At 25.9% G+C, this 18,247-nt stretch overlaps 4 protein-coding genes across 5 annotated transcripts; 3 read left to right on the forward strand and 1 right to left on the reverse strand.

Annotated features, from left to right (window-relative positions):
- Positions 1-330: 330 nt before the first annotated feature.
- LOC122517634 (monocarboxylate transporter 12-like) lies at positions 331-6,627 on the forward strand. The gene is made up of 9 exons (XM_043636145.1): positions 331-1,011; positions 4,067-4,186; positions 4,260-4,403; positions 4,666-4,934; positions 5,041-5,327; positions 5,524-5,773; positions 5,852-6,017; positions 6,107-6,307; positions 6,379-6,627. The coding sequence occupies exons 1-9, from the start codon at positions 789-791 to the stop codon at positions 6,540-6,542; spliced, it is 1,824 nt and encodes a 607-aa protein (XP_043492080.1). The 5' UTR covers positions 331-788; the 3' UTR covers positions 6,543-6,627.
- Positions 6,628-7,075: 448 nt separating this feature from the next.
- On the forward strand, positions 7,076-12,015 carry LOC122517635 (lysosome-associated membrane glycoprotein 1). Its single transcript, XM_043636146.1, has 6 exons — positions 7,076-7,205; positions 7,298-7,431; positions 9,133-9,746; positions 9,843-10,044; positions 10,186-10,365; positions 10,482-12,015. Exons 2-6 carry the CDS (start codon positions 7,389-7,391, stop codon positions 10,619-10,621), a joined length of 1,179 nt encoding a protein of 392 aa, XP_043492081.1. The 5' UTR covers positions 7,076-7,205; positions 7,298-7,388; the 3' UTR covers positions 10,622-12,015.
- Positions 12,016-12,865: 850 nt separating this feature from the next.
- LOC122517687 (thiamin pyrophosphokinase 1-like) lies at positions 12,866-17,975 on the forward strand. The gene is made up of 7 exons (XM_043636208.1): positions 12,866-13,653; positions 13,735-13,830; positions 16,730-16,897; positions 16,982-17,244; positions 17,325-17,429; positions 17,513-17,675; positions 17,742-17,975. Exons 1-7 carry the CDS (start codon positions 13,170-13,172, stop codon positions 17,879-17,881), a joined length of 1,419 nt encoding a protein of 472 aa, XP_043492143.1. The 5' UTR covers positions 12,866-13,169; the 3' UTR covers positions 17,882-17,975.
- LOC122517685 (UPF0565 protein C2orf69 homolog) lies at positions 13,985-16,923 on the reverse strand. 2 transcript variants are annotated; one of them, XM_043636205.1, is made up of 6 exons: positions 16,670-16,923; positions 15,470-15,622; positions 15,268-15,395; positions 15,027-15,180; positions 14,682-14,925; positions 13,985-14,585 (listed from the first exon to the last, which is right to left on the reverse strand). In XM_043636205.1, exons 2-6 carry the CDS (start codon positions 15,596-15,598, stop codon positions 14,386-14,388), a joined length of 855 nt encoding a protein of 284 aa, XP_043492140.1. In that variant the 5' UTR covers positions 15,599-15,622; positions 16,670-16,923; the 3' UTR covers positions 13,985-14,385. The 2 variants fall into 2 exon arrangements, with proteins under 2 accessions (XP_043492140.1, XP_043492141.1); XM_043636206.1 differs by having other exon boundaries at positions 15,470-15,635.
- Positions 17,976-18,247: the final 272 nt, after the last annotated feature.

Below are 18,247 nucleotides of genomic sequence, written 5' to 3' on the forward strand. Positions count from 1 at the left end.
TAATAATATCGATCATTATCAATTAGATATAGCTATGAAATCAATTAATGGTATATAATTATTATATTTTGCAACACAATACTATAATACATTATTATACAATAATACAATACATTAATAATATAATACATTATTATACATACAATAATCAAAAGAGAGAATATGATATTATTTTTATATTATTATTAAATAATAGTATAAAGAAAATAATATTATTTATTAATTATTATTAATTATAAATATTAAAATTATTAATATAAATTATTAAATTAATTAATATAAATATTAAAAAAAATATTAATATTTATTAATTATTATTAATTAATAAACAATACTATTAATTATTATTATTCAAAAATATACCAAATACTTGAATTTTGAATTAAATGCGCGCGCACATACGCATAGATACATAGATCGATAGATCGATTGATCGATTATAATCGAAATATCGAAGGAAACATTTCAAATACACTTCACAAAGATATCGAGTAAGAGAATAATAAATAGAATAAAAGAAATGATAAATAAATAAAATATAAGATAAAACTATATTGAATTTGTGTGAAAGAAAAGCTATTAATTGAATCATTGATAAATAAACGAGAAGAGTAGGGAGGAAAGTTAAATATATTTAAGATATTCATTTATACGGTAGCGTCAGGGTTGTTGCGTTGACCCTCTCTTTAATATAAAAGCTTCTCAGATTCGTATTTACAATCAGAATCGAAAGACGACGAGACTGATAGTTGGTTGCGCGCGTTAGCGCGCGATAGATCGCGAAACTCATGGCGAGTGTGAGTGCAAGTGCGTGCTCGAAATCTGAAACAACAAAGCACCAGGAGGAACAGGAAACTAGTCAAAAAAGTCAATTAAAAGATAACAATGTCGAGGAAACTCACTCGTTAATGGAAAATCATTCATCGAGGACCAATAATGGCTTATCAAAACCACCAGACGGAGGATGGGGCTGGTTCGTTGTCCTTGCGTCCTTTCTTATACACGTTATCAGTAAGTTTATCGAATTAATTTTTATTCTTCCCATTTTGTTTCACTTTTTTTTTTTCCTATTTAAGTAATTTCTTTTATCTCCTTTTTTTTTTTTTCTTTTGGTTTTCATTTCAAATCCGCGTAGTCACGCGATTTCCACGAAAAACGGCGGATCTCAGCGTCCTCGACCGCATTTTTTCTTTTGAATTTCACAATGTATCAGCATTCTATCAACACGTTTCTTTGATAAAAGCATCAATCCATTTCTAGTTTTCATTGCTTAGAACGTGAATCATTTTTAATCGTACTTGTACTTATTTGTAATTTGTACTTTCGTTTGTACCTCGTTTCGAACGAACTTACGATTATTCTTTTGTTCTTTCCTTATTTTTTTTTTTTTATAAATATAATACAGAAAAATGATATATTCATTAATAAGTATTTTTTTTGACAAAAGCATCGATAGTTTTCTCGGTTTCATTATTTATTAAATGTGGATCATCATCTCGTGGTTCAACGGTCAATGAGTTTCACGATTTCTTCAAAACACTCGCGATAAAACTCGCTCGATTACCTTATTTCTATGTTTTTTTCGTGTTTACAATCTTTAATTCAGATGGTATTATTAAAAACAATCAAAACTTTGATAGTATCGTACGATCAATATCGAATATCAATTGACGATAAAAATTGTAACGTTGAAAGTTCATGTGATCGGAATATATGTATATATATATATATATAAAACATCCACAAGATGCGTCATTTATTTCCAACATGATTTTTCTTTGTTGCTACATCGTGAATTTGACGAAAGGAACGCAAAAGTTCTTTGAAACGAACGTTTCGAAAAAAGAATATCATCTTTGAACTATCTTTAACATATCGAATGCGTTTTATATATAACTGAAACGATGTATAATACTTCATTTTTCTTTTTTCTTTTTGCTAAAACCAAAACTTCGGCTCTTTTTTTGGTGACGGGGCGGGTGGGTGGGGGGGGGATTTTACCACGATTCTTTTATCGCGCGATAATTCGTTAGAATTAAAATAATTAATTTGTAATGAAGTTTCATTTATATTGAATTTAGAATAATTAATTTGTAATGAAGTTAGAATTTTAATTTATTCAAATTTTTCATTTATACAGAATTTAGAATAATTAATTTATATAGAAGTTAGATATTTAATAACTTTAAAAACAAAGAAAGAAAGAATGTGTTTGTATTTTAAATTTTGTGTATCTAGAATAAATTTATTTGAACGTAGGTTTAATCATGAAACTAAAGTTCAAGTATGAATAATCGTGAGAATTATAAACAAAGGAAGAATGAAAGAAAGCTTCATTAATGCATTAGGTATAACGTATTAATTCGTAAATTAAAATAACGCATGAAATTCATCGTATAGATTAGAAAGTTACGATTTATAATCGTTTTATTATTACGTTATCATACGATATTACGTGTTGGAAATACGATTTTGACAGTAAAAAGATGCAAAGATACAGATATTATTTTACGTATTTATCTTTATATATATAGAGGCCAGAAAAAAAAGAAAAAGAAAAAAAAACAGCCAAATTTAGATAACCTTTGTTGACTTTATTTGAAACGGTGTTGCAAAAAAGAAAAAAAAAAAGAAACTTCTTGAACGTTTACAGTTGAATACACTGTATATTCGTCTCCTCTTCTTCTTTTTCCATGTTAAAAACGAAATTTTTGGCTTGAATCATCATCTTCTTCTTCTTATCATTCTGTTGTTCAGTTTTATTCTCGGTAATTCGTTCATTGAAATATGAATTTAAATTCACGTACAATCGCATCGAATAATATTCTTCTATCGCACAATTTGATCGCAAATTTTATTGTAAAAAAAAGAAAAACAAGAAATAATCTGAATTTAATTAAATAAATTATCTGAATAATTTATGTAAATTGTATTAATCAATACGGCAAAAGTGTTGAAATTTTTTTAACATATATATTTATCTTTAAAACGAGCATATTACAATCAGAAAAATTCAATTCTTTTACTTTCCTTGTTAAGATAATGATAAACCACGCGATACTATTAATAATCAAAACAAAACATGTTTTCGGTGACCTAATAAATAAATTCTATTATAATATTTGTCAATTTTTTTCGCGATATTAATGAAATGAAAAAAAATTCGTGTATCGTTTTACGATCAAATTAGAATACTGCACAAGGAAATTAGATCAACAGTTTTGTTCCGGACATAAAGTAAAGTATTATCTTTATTACTCACGACTGATAGTTATGAATAAATATCTACATTTTAGTAGGTCATTCAATATAGTTTGTAATATATCTACTATTGTTTCTCATTTCCGGAAGAAAATCTTATTAGGCTAAGTATTATAAAGTATTATTTTAAAATATGATTATATTGATCAAATTCATTTTCGTTTTAAAACATTAATATAAATAATATTTATTTAATTTTTTTTATTATTAATATTATTATTATTAATTTATTATATTATATATTTATTATTATTATTATTATTAATATTTATTTAATTATATATATATTCATATCATTATGATTCGTATGCTTAAATCTGTATTGAATCAAGAAGTAATCGCCAATACTCGTTCGTTTTTTAATTAAATAATCGCTGAATTCATTTTAAATCTTTGCCTCCCATTGATAACACTCTCTAATCTTGAACGTATAAATTATTTTTGATCTACAAACCTTACTATACGGGGTGTAACGAAAATACGCGGTTAAATTGCATGAATTCATTCATTCTGCATAGATAGAGAAGAAAAATAAATAATATCAATAAGAATTTGTGGAAATGTTTTTTAATTTTAATGTATTATAAAATTGTCAAATATTATCTTATTGTTTTTTTTTTTTACCATACTGTAGTTATTTATTTTAATTCGTTGTTATTTAAATTCATAACGTTAATTAAATTCTAATATAATTTCTATTAATTTAATCTATAATTAATTCTATATATATAATATATTTAATATATTAATTATTTCTAATAAATATTTTCTATGAACGATTTATTTTCTTTTCTTTTTTAAACAGCCGATGGAGTTACTTATTCTTTTGGAGTTTTTTATTTGGAGCTTCTTTATTACTTCGAAGAAGGAAAAGGAGCTACTGCTTGGATTGCTTCCATACTCGTCGGTGTAACTTTATGTTCTGGTAAGAAAAATCGATTAATTGAATAATTAATTCATGATAATTTTGTGATTTATTTTGGATATTTATTTGAAAGGTCCAATATCTGGATCCTTTGTGAACAAATATGGCTGTCGAGCGGTCACCATAGCAGGTTCAATTTTAGCCAGTTCTTGTCTATTAGCCAGTGTATGGGCAGGTAGTATCATAATGTTATACTTCACCATTGGCCTTGGAACAGGTAAATAAAATGAAATTATTTGATTAACACGTTCCGTGCCAAACCATTTTTGCCTGACTTGTCGTTCAAGCCATTTGATGTTTAACGCATTAAATAAATATGAGTACGTGTACCACCGGTGGAACACGTGGCCTGATGGTCAAGTTTAACGTGTACCACCGGTGATGCACATGGCACGGAACGTCTCTTTTAATAAGATTTAAATTATTCGTTAAGATCAATATTTTGTGAGTTTACAATGTTGTTATATTTGTATGCACAGGTTTGGGTTTTGGATTAATATATTTACCAGCTATAGTGAGCGTTACTTGTTACTTTGAAAAGTATCGTTCGTTAGCTACGGGTATAGCGGTTTGTGGTTCAGGTTTAGGAACTCTCGTTTTTGCTCCTTGTTTGGAATCTCTTATATCAAATTATGGATGGAGAGGAACAATGATGATATGTTCTGGTATTGTTTTGAATTGTATCGTACTAGGAGCTTTTTTCAGACCACTCGAAACTCCAATATCTAAAAGGAATCATAATTCAGAGGTATAATCGACAAAATTAATTTAATAGTAATAAAACATGAGATAATAATAATAAATTCAATTTTACAGACGTAATCTTCATTGAAACGTTGATATTTCTGTTTTAGGGAATATATCAAGAATTACAAAGTAAAGAAAAATTTACTAATCAAGAAGAATGTTCAAATAAAACTAACGATCTGAAAAATAATATCAAATTCAACGTGTTTGATATTGAAAAGGAAATTATGCCAATTTCTTTTGGTATGAGGACTGCTTTAAGTCAGCCTGTATTAATAACTAAAGTTAGCAGTCATTATAAACAGTCACTTATAAGAGGATTTGGAAGTGTCGAAGTGACCAGATGTTATAACGGACTACATCACGGCAGTCTGGAGAACATTCGTAATTATTCGTCTGTATCATCTGGATTAAGATTCTATCAGTATTCTGATTTTATTGTTCTATTCGTGTTTTTCTTCTTATTATATTATCAATCAAATTTAAATCGCATTATATAGAAATATTCTTAATATATTTTTTTCATAAATGAGATTTAATAATCTCTGACGTAATCGTATATTAATTAAATTTATTGTATGCTTTTACAGTAAATCTTTGGATGTTGATCATAAAGAGGAAGTTACTCTCTCGGATACATACTCCAAAAATGTATCAAAAAATATTGAAATAAAGAAGACTGAAAATAATATGGCATTGTCCAATAAATCTGAAAATACAAGAGATGTACTTGAAGATATTGAGGATACTTCTCTTTTAAAGAATCCTATGTTCATTCTTTTTACTCTTTCTAATTTTTGTACCAGTATTGGATTTAATGTGCCTTATATATACCTACTGGTAAAAATCAATTTATTGTTCACACTTTTTTTAATCCTTTAGAAGTATTTTTTAATTACTTTTTTTTTCTTTTTACAGCCACAAGCAGAAGAACGAGGAATAAACAAAAGTTTAGCTAGTTATTTACTTGCAATTATTGGAGTAGCTAATACTTTAGGTCGTATTATTTTAGGATATATATCTGACAAACCATGGATCAATCGACTTCTTGTGTATAATATCTGTCTAACGATATGTGGTATTGGTAAGTAATAATTTATAAATAATAGAGAAATTAATAATTATTTTTAAACAAAAAAAATAAAAACCATAAAATAATATTTCCTATTGTAGCTACAATATTTAGCACTTTATGCACCAATTTTTATACTTTTGCATTTTACTGTATCGTTTATGGCTTTACTGCTGGAGCATACGTTGGCCTTACTTCTGTTATTTTAGTAGATTTATTAGGCTTAAATCGTCTTACAAGTTCCTTTGGATTATTATTACTTTTTCAAGGCTTTGCATCTCTTCTTGGACCACCTATAGCAGGTAATAAAATGCAGAATTATTATTATTATTGAACGTCGGCGTTCAATTTTTAAACGTATTATTATTTTCAGGTTGGTTGTATGATGGACTTGCTTCATATGACCCTGGTTTTTATACTGCAGGCAGTATGATTGCTATTAGTGGTTTAATATTATTTTTTATTCCTTTATTACAAAAACAAGAAAATGCAAAAAAACTGAACAGATTAGGTGGAATGAATTCTCAAATAGCATAGACTGAATAAAACGATTTCACATATCCTTATACAATATACTTCTGATAATTATAATAAAACGACAATAAGAAATTGAAGGTAAAAATTTAACGCTAATAATAATTTTCTAACAATTTAAATAAAGCAAATATTGCTTTATTAAATTATAATCATCGAAATGAAAGGAAACATTTTGAAGTTTTGTTATAAATAAACTTGGACTTTTATAATAAATATCTCGTTATTATAGTAAAAAAATGAAATAAAAGTTAGCAATAAAATTTACAATTAACTCCTCTCTATTTAAATGAAACATCATTTGCCGCGTACGAACTGCGCATGCGCAAGAAAATTCTTTACTCCTGTTAGAACCAATAAAAATGTTTATAATAGTATAATGTGTTGGGGTATAGTGGGGGACGACGTAACAGAAGAGAACAAAGAAAACCTCCATCTCGTACTGTGGTACTTTCATCAATAAATTAATATAACCGACTTGTTTTATATTCAAAATTAAATTAGAATTCAATGAAAATTTCTCAACATTTGTTATCTTTAATATATATTATTAATTCGCAATCATTAGAAAATCAATTATAAGTAATATTAATTCGTAAATAATAAAATCGCGTTTTGTGAACTCGCCTTTAAGCTACGCTCTCCGATCGTACCCCTCATATTTCGGTGAGTTTTCGAACGCTTGATAAGTCAAGCTGTTTGCTTTATTTTGTATTTGATACCCATTTTAACGTTCGTTGTCTTCTCGTGATATTCAGATTTCATCGGTATATATATATATATCAGAGGTAAAGTACAGTTTTGCTGGGATTGTCAAGAAACAGTGAAGTTAATTGAACATTAACAAACATGTTTAAAATCACATTACTTATTCTATTTTGCGCAATATCAGGTACGTATGAAGAATTCTCATAATATATATTACTGATAATTTTAATGCAAATGGCAGATCGCGTATATGAAAGAGAGGTTCGTGACGTAGCAATCTATTAGTAATTTTCCATGTAGAAATATAAAAAAAGGGATTTTTTGTATGCTTCGAATGTAATTACGTCTAGTGAATGCGATCAATCCGATTTGTAAGATTTTACAATGTATTATCGGCTTGAAAAATTGATAACATATTGAACGACACGATACTTTTACTTGATTTTGACGATCGCTAAAAAAAAAAAAAATGTAATATAAAATAAAAGACGGTAGAACTTTTCGTATACGCGTATGGTTTCGTTTTTGTTAATGATTGAATATCTTGATTTCTAACGAAATTAAAATCGAACGAGATTTCATTTAATTTTCATCTCGGTTTATAGCATTAATTTAAAAAAAATTTTCAAAATAACACAGAATAATAAATACGATTAAATTTCAATTTTCGATAGCATGAAAAAAAAAAATGTATAATTATCCTTTGTGTTGAAAGATGTTTCGTTTTAACGATTAATAAAATATGCCATAACAAAGATAAATTGGCAAATTTTCAACATTTTTCATCTTCCTTTCTTTTATTTTCTTCTCTTTTTTTTTTTATACGTACGATTAAAAATTAATGCAATATGTTTCTAATGTCCATTTAAATGATTGTGTCAAAATGATTTATTTTTTCTTGTTTATATTCTCTGAACAGTTTTTAATAATTGCATATATACTGAATTTAATTATACAGAAAAAAAAAAGAAAAGAAAAAAAAATAGAAAAAGGAATTTAATATGCAGATGCATGCATAATCTAGTATCGTATATATTACATAAGATAACAACTAGGAGGGTGGATGATGAAGTCATAGCTTTGATATTTATATTTGAAATTATTCATGTTTCTTCACACGTAGTAAAAAAAATTACGCGTGTATGTATAAATATATATATATATATTTTTTTTTATAACAATTAATTATATTATAAAATATATTATAAAATATATTATAAAATAAATTACAAAATAAATGATATAAAATCATTCATATTCTCTCTTGATTAATTTATTAATCATTTACATATAAATTATACATATTTACTATAAATATACATATACAATATATAATATACATATTTACAATATATTTATTTACATTATAAATATAAATATACAATATTAATATACATATTTACAATAAATTTTGGAATCATAATATGCATTTTATTCAATATGAAACTTTAATAATCTCTTTTACATTAGATATATAAAATATTTTTGCGTCGCAATTTGATCAAAATCCATGTTTCATATGATAAACGGATTTTGTTATAAAAAATATATATATATATATAAAAATATCTTGAACTTTATTAAACTACACGAGATAAGAGATTTTTTCCTGTAAATAGCCAATGCATGCTATTTAATGTGTTAACAAATGCATTGAACACTCACGTGTAAGTGAAAAAGTAATAAAAATACAAGACAAAGATAAAAAATGGCGAGAAAGAAATTCTGATAAGATATATATATATATATATATTTTACGTTGTTTAATGATAATTTGCTAACATATATTATGCACATATATGCGTCTAATTTTATATAATAATTAAAGATTAATCACACATGTAATATGAGAGAAAATATATTGAAATTTTAATATATTTTATAGGTTATGGTATAAGCGGACAAACTCATGATAAAAACGAGACAAAGGTTATTAATGAATCTGCAAACATTGGAAAAGAATTATCACCACCTACAAATGCCAATTTAAATCCCAATTCTAACAATATAGTTACACAACCATTACAAGTTGATTCTAAACAATCATCTTTAACATCTAATGCAAATGCAACAGATACACAAATAAAAGATACTACTGCATCAAATGCAGCAGCAGAAGCTATTAAAAAGGAAGATTCTGCTTTGCCGAATATTCCAATCAATGAAACTACATCAGCAAATACACTCGTTGATCAAAATACACCAAAAAATGTTGATAATGATTCTAAGAAAGTAATTGAAGATTCAAATACAGATAGTAATATTAAAGATCCTGTAATAATATCTACCACAAAACCTGAAACAACCACAACAATTAAAACAAGCACAACAACAACAACAACATCAACAACATCCACAACCACTACTGCAGCACCACCCGTACCTTTACCAACTCCAAAACCTGGAAAGTGGTTGCTTAATGGAACTAATGAAACTTGTATTATTGTTTCTATGGCTGTACAATTTAACGTTTCCGATTATTCTGATAAAACTAACCAGGTTTGTGTATAATTTCAAAAATTTGAAGAAATAATATGTTCAATATGTTTGTCATTTATATCATTTCTTTTATTATAAAATCTTGTTACATTTCAGACGACATACAAAGTATTCAATCTACCTGATAGAACAAATGAGACTAAAGTGTCTGGTTCGTGTGGAAAATTAGAACAATCTATAGTTTTGCAATGGAATGGCACTGTAAACGTAACAAATACTTTTACCCTTCACTTTTCTAAGAATGAAACTACAAAACAATATCATTTTCATCATTTAGAACTTAATATTACTGAAGGAAGTAAGAAATGTTTTATTTTTATTAGAGAAGTATTTCTTTATCTTTTTCTTTTTCTTTATTAATTTTAAGATTTTTATTTTGTCTGTTATTAATTCATTACATTTTTTCTAATTATCTTTTATATTTCAATTTTTATTACAGATCAAACTTCTATGTACGTACACAATGCAACATTATTTTCTACTGGATTAAGTAACTCTTACAGATGTTTAAAAGAACAAAATGTCACTTTGGATTCTAATAAAACAAAAGGATATTTATTGATCTCTGATTTGCAATTCCAAGCTTTTAAAACCGACCAAAATGTTAATTTTGGCGAAGGTAAATACTGTTTCTCAAAATTTATATTAAATTCGTTTTCGTTAAAAATAAATATAAGTCAATTGTTATTTTATAATATATAATGATAATATTTTTCATTTATCATTGCTGTTTAGTTAAAGACTGCAAACTGGATACACCAGACATTGTCCCGATAGCTGTGGGTTGTGCATTAGCAGTTTTGGTAGTCATTGTATTGATTGCTTATCTTATAGGACGTAAGCGAAGCCAGTCACGTGGCTATCTTAGTATGTAATCTGCTTGAAGTCAGATTTTTTACTGGTCAGTTTATAATTTTTTTCTTATATAAATTTTACATTACAAAAATCAGTTATACTACGAATTTATCCAATTACGCATTGTGCTCATAGACTACTATAAATGAATCTATACTATTAAGGTATAACTTTTTGTTTATATAAAGTTACTACTACTAAAGTTATAATGCCAAGCAGTTACTTAGTAAGATAGTTTTAAGATATGTATAGCTGAGAATTTGCAGTTTATAAAAAAATGAAGAAGGAATTTGCAATACTATGATATGTCTATGTATATCCACGTTTCAATGAATGAAATATCTTCTGAGAGGTTGAATCTCGTGGAAACATTTGATTTGGTATTGTTGCATTAACGGTATAATATCACAAGCGGCAGTATTCTTTAAATAAGTTTAACAAATCGGAGAAGGCATTGTTTAGTTTATTATACTCAGAGATATAAAGAATTATATGATCGTCGGATATTTACGATTATTAAGTATATCATAAAAAGATTTAATTATCAGTTGTTTTCTTTTTTTTTTTTTAGATGAAAATAACGTAAATTTATTATTATTATTAATATTATTATTATTTGAATATAGAGAAATTTAATTGGGTACCATTATAAATGTGGATAAAATTAATATTATATAATTTTATTTTTTATTTTTCTTGAGGAAATATACTGTTGGCGAATGCGAAAGTCTGTGATTCCTGGTGTATATATATATATTGTTGAAAAAAAAAGTATGGAAGAGCATGAATTACATGAGTTTGTGTAGATAAAATCCTGCTTCTCTCCACCCTTTCGCATAAGTGAACATGTAAAACTAGGCGAATATAGGCCGTGTTGTATGCTACTCCAGAAGATACTGTAAAATCATTTAGCCATTAGAATTGCTTTGTCTTTTTTTTTTTTTTTTTTTTTTTTTGAAACGAATTTTTGTTTATTCAAATAATTAATTACTTTTAACTCTTAGAATATACGGAAGAAAATGTAATTGAGCACTTATTATGGGCAATGTTTACTTCGAAGTAACGGTTATAACGTTAAATTTAAAACTTTTTCCATGACAACTGAATAACAAAGTGCTAAAGTTTAAATTCTTGAAGAGAGAAGAAAAATATTGTCTTGAAAAATTCCATTTTTCTTAGAAATGCAGAAAAAATTTTTTTATATAAGGTAGTAAATTGAAATAATTGCTGAATGAATATTTATCATTATTATGCCACAGCGATAATTTTCTAACAGTACACTGAAAGATTAAATGTGATTCGTACTCGATACAATGTTATTATGATGAAAATATTCACAGCTAAGAGTTATGGAAAAATTATTTTTCATATTATATGGATTACTTATGAATAAAGAATGCTAATTAATAGTTTATGACAATGACCAACAAAACTTTTACATTAATTTTTATTTACGTAAAATAATAATATTTTTATTTGAATATTAATATTATTTGCGGGGTCTTTTTCAAATTATTATAATTTTTATTATGAGTTACATAACAAATTGTTAGATAAAAAATATTCTGTAATAAATAATTATATTTTATTTACATTTTTTTTCCAAATTTTAAGAGAAACCAGTAATTTCATTAAATTATTTTATATAATATATATATATATGTGTGTCTCTCTTTGTTGCAAAATCGGTTAAAAAAAAGAGAAGTTTAAAAACTTGATCCGTAAAGAACGAAAGTGCTGTATATAGTACATGAATTATAATAATATTTTGGGATTATAAGCATATATTGTAATTATAAAAAAAAGGTGCTTCTTTTGTTGGTAATAATAATAAAATATTGCAGAAAATGTCATCGTTAAGTTCAAAAAGTTTATTACATATTATAGCATCATTTCAAATAACAATATTAAGCAAATTGACTTGCTTAAAAGAAAATAAATATAAATCGTTCTCTAAACATATTTTTCTTCATAAAATTATAGTAATCGATAATTTTTTTTTATGCTTTTGTGCATATTTAATAATATGAGAATAAGTGCAACGGTGTTTTTAATTTTTTAAAATTTTCGAATTTTAGTTTAAATTCCTGCAATTGTTGGCGCTGCTATCGGTTTCAATGTTAGGCGAATAGATTTTCTTAAAAAAAAATAAATATAAATCGTTCTCTATACATATTTTTCTTCATAAAATTATAGTGACCGATAATTTTTTTTTATACTTTTGTGCATATTTAATAATATGAGAATAAGTGCAACGGTGTTTTTAATTTTTTAAAATTTTCGAATTTTAGTTTAAATTCCTGCAACTATTGGCGCTGCTATCGGTTTTTGACAAATGGCTGATAAACACACGTTTTAATACTACGAAGTTAATGTGTTAAACAAGTTTTTTTCGGGTGACTTACAAAGTATAACATTTGTAAGAAACATTAAATATTAATTTATGTTTGTGATGCACGTGGTGTTGTTATAAATAGTGTACATACGTAAAAGATACACTATGATTGCTGGACATTTGTATGATTTTATAAAGAAATATTAATAACTTGATGACAGTAAAAAACAGATATGAAAAGTGAAACATTTTGGAAACGTCGTTTCGGCCGATCAAAATCTAAATACATGTTATTAGGTGTATTTACATTTGGTATTATATTCTTCGTCCAACAAATATTTTATCTCAAACAATTGAACAACGTTGGTAAATTAATAACCGGTTCTGTAAGAACGTCTAATTACATTTTAGCCGGAGGAAATAATAATAATATTAATAATGTACGTTCAAAATGGAACGAATCGAAATATTCCAAATTAATACGAGATAAAAATGGTCGTACAGTATCGTTACGTGGTACGCGTAACGAAGACATTGTCAAATATCTTCCAAATACCAGAGACAAGTTTGTCTGTTTTACTTCGAAACAAGAAATAGATTTTATTCAAATAAACGACGATTATTGTGATTGTCCATTAGATGGCAGCGATGAACCTGGTACAAATGCATGCAACAATGGTACATTTTATTGTGAGAATTCTTCCTTAAAATTTCAAGGTATTTCCATTTAATATATACTAATTATTAACACATTAACATTGTATATGGAATAAAACAAAATCATGAATACATTTTTAGGAAAAATTCCATCTTATAAAGTCAATGACGGCTATTGTGATTGTTGCGATGGCTCAGATGAATGGGCAGAAATTTTGTTATTGTATGTGCCTAATGGTGAGATAACTTTTTTTTTTTTTTACATTACAAATATCATTTTTATTAATCAAATTCATGTTCAATAATTTATATTGTTCCTTTATTTGTTTTAGAATCAAAAAGTATTACTTATCGCCAAACAAAATGTACAAATAATTGTTAATAGATAGTCTTCTCTGAACGTAAATATTTATTTCTGAAAGTCTAATAAATTTGATGGAATTGAAGACTAATTGCATTGTACATAAGAAGATATGGACAAAACAAAAATAGGTTTACTTATAAAAGTACATTCCTATTTTACATTTTTATTTATATGCATATATGTATATAATTGTAATATAATTCCAAGTTGTTTTTTTTATCCTATATGCATAACATTTTAGATCGAGGTATAGAGATACCTATGTGTGGTTTTATTGATAATCCAAAAAAAAAAGAATGAAAATTAAGTTTTCTGAAATAGATTAACTCTTGTAAGATAGTAGTACCTGATCATTTCTATATATATATATATATAGATATATACATTGTGTTTTAATATTTATTTAATATTTATTTTTAATATTAAAATTATGTTTCTTCTTTTATAATTTTAAGTATATTGAAATGCATTATTATACTACGTGGTTTATTTTGAAAATGTACAGTACGTTGTATAGGCACATTTAAACTTTGTAATGTATTAAAAAAGCTAGATTCTTCTGTAGCTATCCAAGGTCGAGAAGTATCCTCAATTTGATATGGTGTTACGTGTACACGAATATCTACCTCTAAATTGGATTCAAAATGAAATAATCATTAACATTCAAATCCATTGATATGAAGATATCAAGTTACTTAATTCATTAATATAATCTTTGACTTACTTAACTTTGCTAATGACTCAAGCACACCTTTATCTGTAATCCAGGTGTCTTTGCAACCACCATGACCACCATCTAACCACCACATACTTTTGATATTATTTATAAAACTGATCATACTTGTATCAGGTATCGATTGTGATTGATAATATTGAAATTCATGCAGAAATTGATTTAATACTACGCATCCTTTACTAAATGCCATTAACGTTAGATTTACTTTGTCAGGTGCATATGTTGCTGTATCCTGTAGACAAAGAATTATATAAACATTTGTAAAATAGCAAAGTCAATTAATAGACATATTAAACAAAACAAAAAAAATAAAATTAATTAAGAAAAGTTTACCTGATTTTTATCCAATGTATTAAGTTTTGTACAAAATGATCTGACCAGTTCTTGAAGATTATTTAAGGCGTTGTATGTAGAAGAAAATGTTGGGATTCCATAATCATTATTACATTTTACAAAATTATCAAAGCAACTAAATAAATTGGATATCCTGATGTAACATAAAATAATCATTTCTTTACATATAATAATAATATACAAATTGATTTATTATATAATAGAAAAGAAATTTGTGTACCTAGATGGACAGATAACAAATACGTGATATTTAGGAAAGTTGTGTGATAAAATATTCGCAGTATTGTTCAAACTCCATTCTGTATATTCTTTCTTTTTTACATGTTTTACCATGTTTTCTTGAAAATCCTAATAAGAAAGGATATGCTATGAAAATTTATAATAAGTTTAAGAATAGAAATGTAAGATAATTTTGTACATACTTGAATATCACCACCAAAATAAACAAGAAATTCATAAGAGTGTGAAATCATAGAACGTGCATATACCACATCATTATATCTTGTTGCAAGGCCAGATATTTGTTTCCAAATCCAAATTGTAGAAGACATTGAGGTAACATACTTTTCGATGATCTAGGATTAACACCTGATTCTGATTATTTTACTATAATATGTTCTTTCTTTTATATATATCATACATCTAATATAATAAAATAAAATACGGTATAGAAAATAAGAAAAATTATAAACATAAATTAAAAAATATAAATTATTTTTATTTTATTATTTTTGTTAAAGGTTTCTTCTGCCAAAATAAATGTCGAGTAGTCAGTTTCTTACGAAATCTTAAATAAAACAGCATTTCGTTGCATACAGTCTCTCGCATAGTAAAATAAATTAATGCATAATTCAACTTATTGTTAATTATATAAACATGACATAAAATAAACGATAAAGGCAACCAGAATTTTAATAATCCTGACACATGGAAAGACAATTTTTATAAAAATTGTATTATGTAAACATACTGTAAAGGTATTCATATAATATCCATTATTTATTACATAATATTTATTATTTAAATATTTTAATTATATTCTTTATTGTATGTTATTTTAAATTTATGTCATGATACGTAAATAAATATCAATGTATATATGTAATTATATTATGAACGAACGATTGATATGTTATTGAGAAACAAAACACAACCATAACCTATTGAAATTTTTTCTTAAGACGTTTGATGTATTTTGAAAAACAAAAAGGTACTTGAGGTGTTAACGTTAATGACTACTCACCTTGTACATATATATATATATGAATATTTTCATATATATATATAATAATAATACATAATATGTATATACATTATATAGTAAAATTATTTGATTTTAAATTAAATCAAAAGTTTTGTAAATCTTTTCCAAAATGTATTATCCAATGTAATTATGTGATTTTGTTAAAATAATATATTTTACAATGTGCGGTTATTAATACAATAATTATTTAATAAATGACGTCAACTTATTTTTCATACTAGTTAAATGATTGTTATGTAAGATAGCTCAAATTAAAACATTTTTCGATAGCATACGCAATCGATCGTTCGATCAAGCTTTAATCACGAAAGAAATAGATATTTTCTTATTCTATGCTAAAATTTGGAGGATTACATACATGTGGTTTTACTTTATCGTGACTTAACCTCACTTTTCTTTCTCTCTCTTCGCATTTTAGTTTATCAAGAATATAAATTGGAGATGCAACATAAAGTTGAAATCGAAAAGAATGTTTGGGATCCTCTTAATGTTTTTCACGTGACTAGTGATTACAAATACGCCGTTATTATTTTAAATAGTCCTATACGTTTGAAGAACAATTTGATGTTTCAACTTTGGGAAAATGGTTGGTAACATTTATGTATTTAATAATATGATGTGTTATTGCAAAATGATATTTTTGGTTAATCCTGTAAATTATATTTTTTAGCACAAGTAACTATTACTGTCGATGGTGGTACGCACAGATGGTTAAATTATTTAGACAAAGAAGGAATAGATATTTTCAGTGGAAATTATAATAAATATGTTCCAAATCTTATTACTGGAGATATGGATAGTTCATCGAAGTGTACTATTAACAAATTACAAGATATCGGTTCCAAAGTTATCATGACGCCTGATCAAATGTTTACAGATTATACGAAAGCTTTAATGGAATTGAAGATTCACGTTAAGGATGAAAATATTAATGTAATTGAATTTATTTCCATCTCTGTTCATTTTATTTTCAACGCGTGTGTAAAATTATAAAACGTATTTATCTTTTTTAGTTAAACGCTGTATATGTAATAGTTGAAAATATGGGTAGATTTGATCATCTACTTGGAAATATTAATACGCTTTATAAATCTGGAAAGATTATACCCAATGTACAGGTAATTTGTCGACGATGATAATTATTGCGAAAAGTATTTATTGTCGAGTAAATATAATAGATATTTTATTTTTCTTTTTATAGATAATACAAGTTGCAAGTGATTCGTTAACGTGGCTGCTAAAGGCAGGTTTTCACAGGATAAGGATACCTAACGTATTACTTCAAGGAAACAATTGGTGTGGATTATTGCCAATCGGTGCACCTGCTAAACACATATCGACAACTGGTTTAAAATGGAATTTAGGTATATATACAATATATCAAAAATATAATATTCGCACTATGAAATATAAAATTACAACTGTTTTAGATAATGGATTTATGCAGTTTGGTGGCTTAGTTAGTACTTCAAATACATATGATAAATGTCCTGAAGTAACTGTAAATGCAGATGTTTCTTTGATTTGGACCATGGGGATAGAACCGTTAATGAATTCTGAAAATTATTAATATTGAGAATTAGTTCGTGCGCAATCAGTAATGTTTTATTTTAGCGATGACAAACTTATGATCTGCAAAAAATATAACTTTCTTATTTTATTTATATTACTTATTTATAATTAACAAAAATTAAGTAACATACACACGTATCTGTACTTAAAGAAATTTCATTTATTATGTATTAAATACATAATAGTACAACTCGGGTATAGATTCGTACTTAAGAAATAATCTATTATTTTTAATTAATTATCTGTTATTAGGTGGTGGTATAAACAAAATTTCAAGAATTTGCATATTAGAATAATATTCAATCTTTAAAAGTAAAAAGTTTAGAAGATATCTTATCAAAGATTATATGAATAGTAAATACAT

Source organism: Polistes fuscatus, unplaced genomic scaffold (genome assembly GCF_010416935.1).
Source record: "Polistes fuscatus isolate 324 unplaced genomic scaffold, CU_Pfus_HIC Scaffold21, whole genome shotgun sequence".
Taxonomy (NCBI): Eukaryota; Metazoa; Arthropoda; class Insecta; order Hymenoptera; family Vespidae; genus Polistes; species Polistes fuscatus.

Bases quoted from the DNA above. Each gene is read 5' to 3' on its own strand.
- LOC122517635 (XM_043636146.1), top strand. From the start codon at position 7,389: ATGTTTAAAATCACATTACTTATTCTATTTTGCGCAATATCAG. The intron at 7,432-9,132 runs GTACGTATGAAG...TATATTTTATAG, and splicing joins TCTATTTTGCGCAATATCAG to GTTATGGTATAAGCGGACAA. The intron at 10,045-10,185 runs GTAAGAAATGTT...TTTTTATTACAG, and splicing joins ACTTAATATTACTGAAGGAA to ATCAAACTTCTATGTACGTA.
- LOC122517685 (XM_043636205.1), bottom strand. From the start codon at position 15,598: ATGTCTTCTACAATTTGGATTTGGAAACAAATATCTGGCCTTGCAACA. The intron at 15,181-15,267 runs GTACACAAATTT...ATGTTACATCAG, and splicing joins TTTGTTATCTGTCCATCTAG to GATATCCAATTTATTTAGTT. The intron at 14,926-15,026 runs GTAAACTTTTCT...CTTTGTCTACAG, and splicing joins ATACATTGGATAAAAATCAG to GATACAGCAACATATGCACC.
- LOC122517687 (XM_043636208.1), top strand. From the start codon at position 13,170: ATGAAAAGTGAAACATTTTGGAAACGTCGTTTCGGCCGATCAAAATCT. The intron at 13,654-13,734 runs GTATTTCCATTT...ATACATTTTTAG, and splicing joins TTCTTCCTTAAAATTTCAAG to GAAAAATTCCATCTTATAAA. The intron at 17,245-17,324 runs GTAATTGAATTT...TATCTTTTTTAG, and splicing joins TTAAGGATGAAAATATTAAT to TTAAACGCTGTATATGTAAT.
- LOC122517634 (XM_043636145.1), top strand. From the start codon at position 789: ATGGCGAGTGTGAGTGCAAGTGCGTGCTCGAAATCTGAAACAACAAAG. The intron at 4,935-5,040 runs GTATAATCGACA...TTTCTGTTTTAG, and splicing joins AAAGGAATCATAATTCAGAG to GGAATATATCAAGAATTACA. The intron at 5,328-5,523 runs GTCTGTATCATC...ATGCTTTTACAG, and splicing joins GAGAACATTCGTAATTATTC to TAAATCTTTGGATGTTGATC.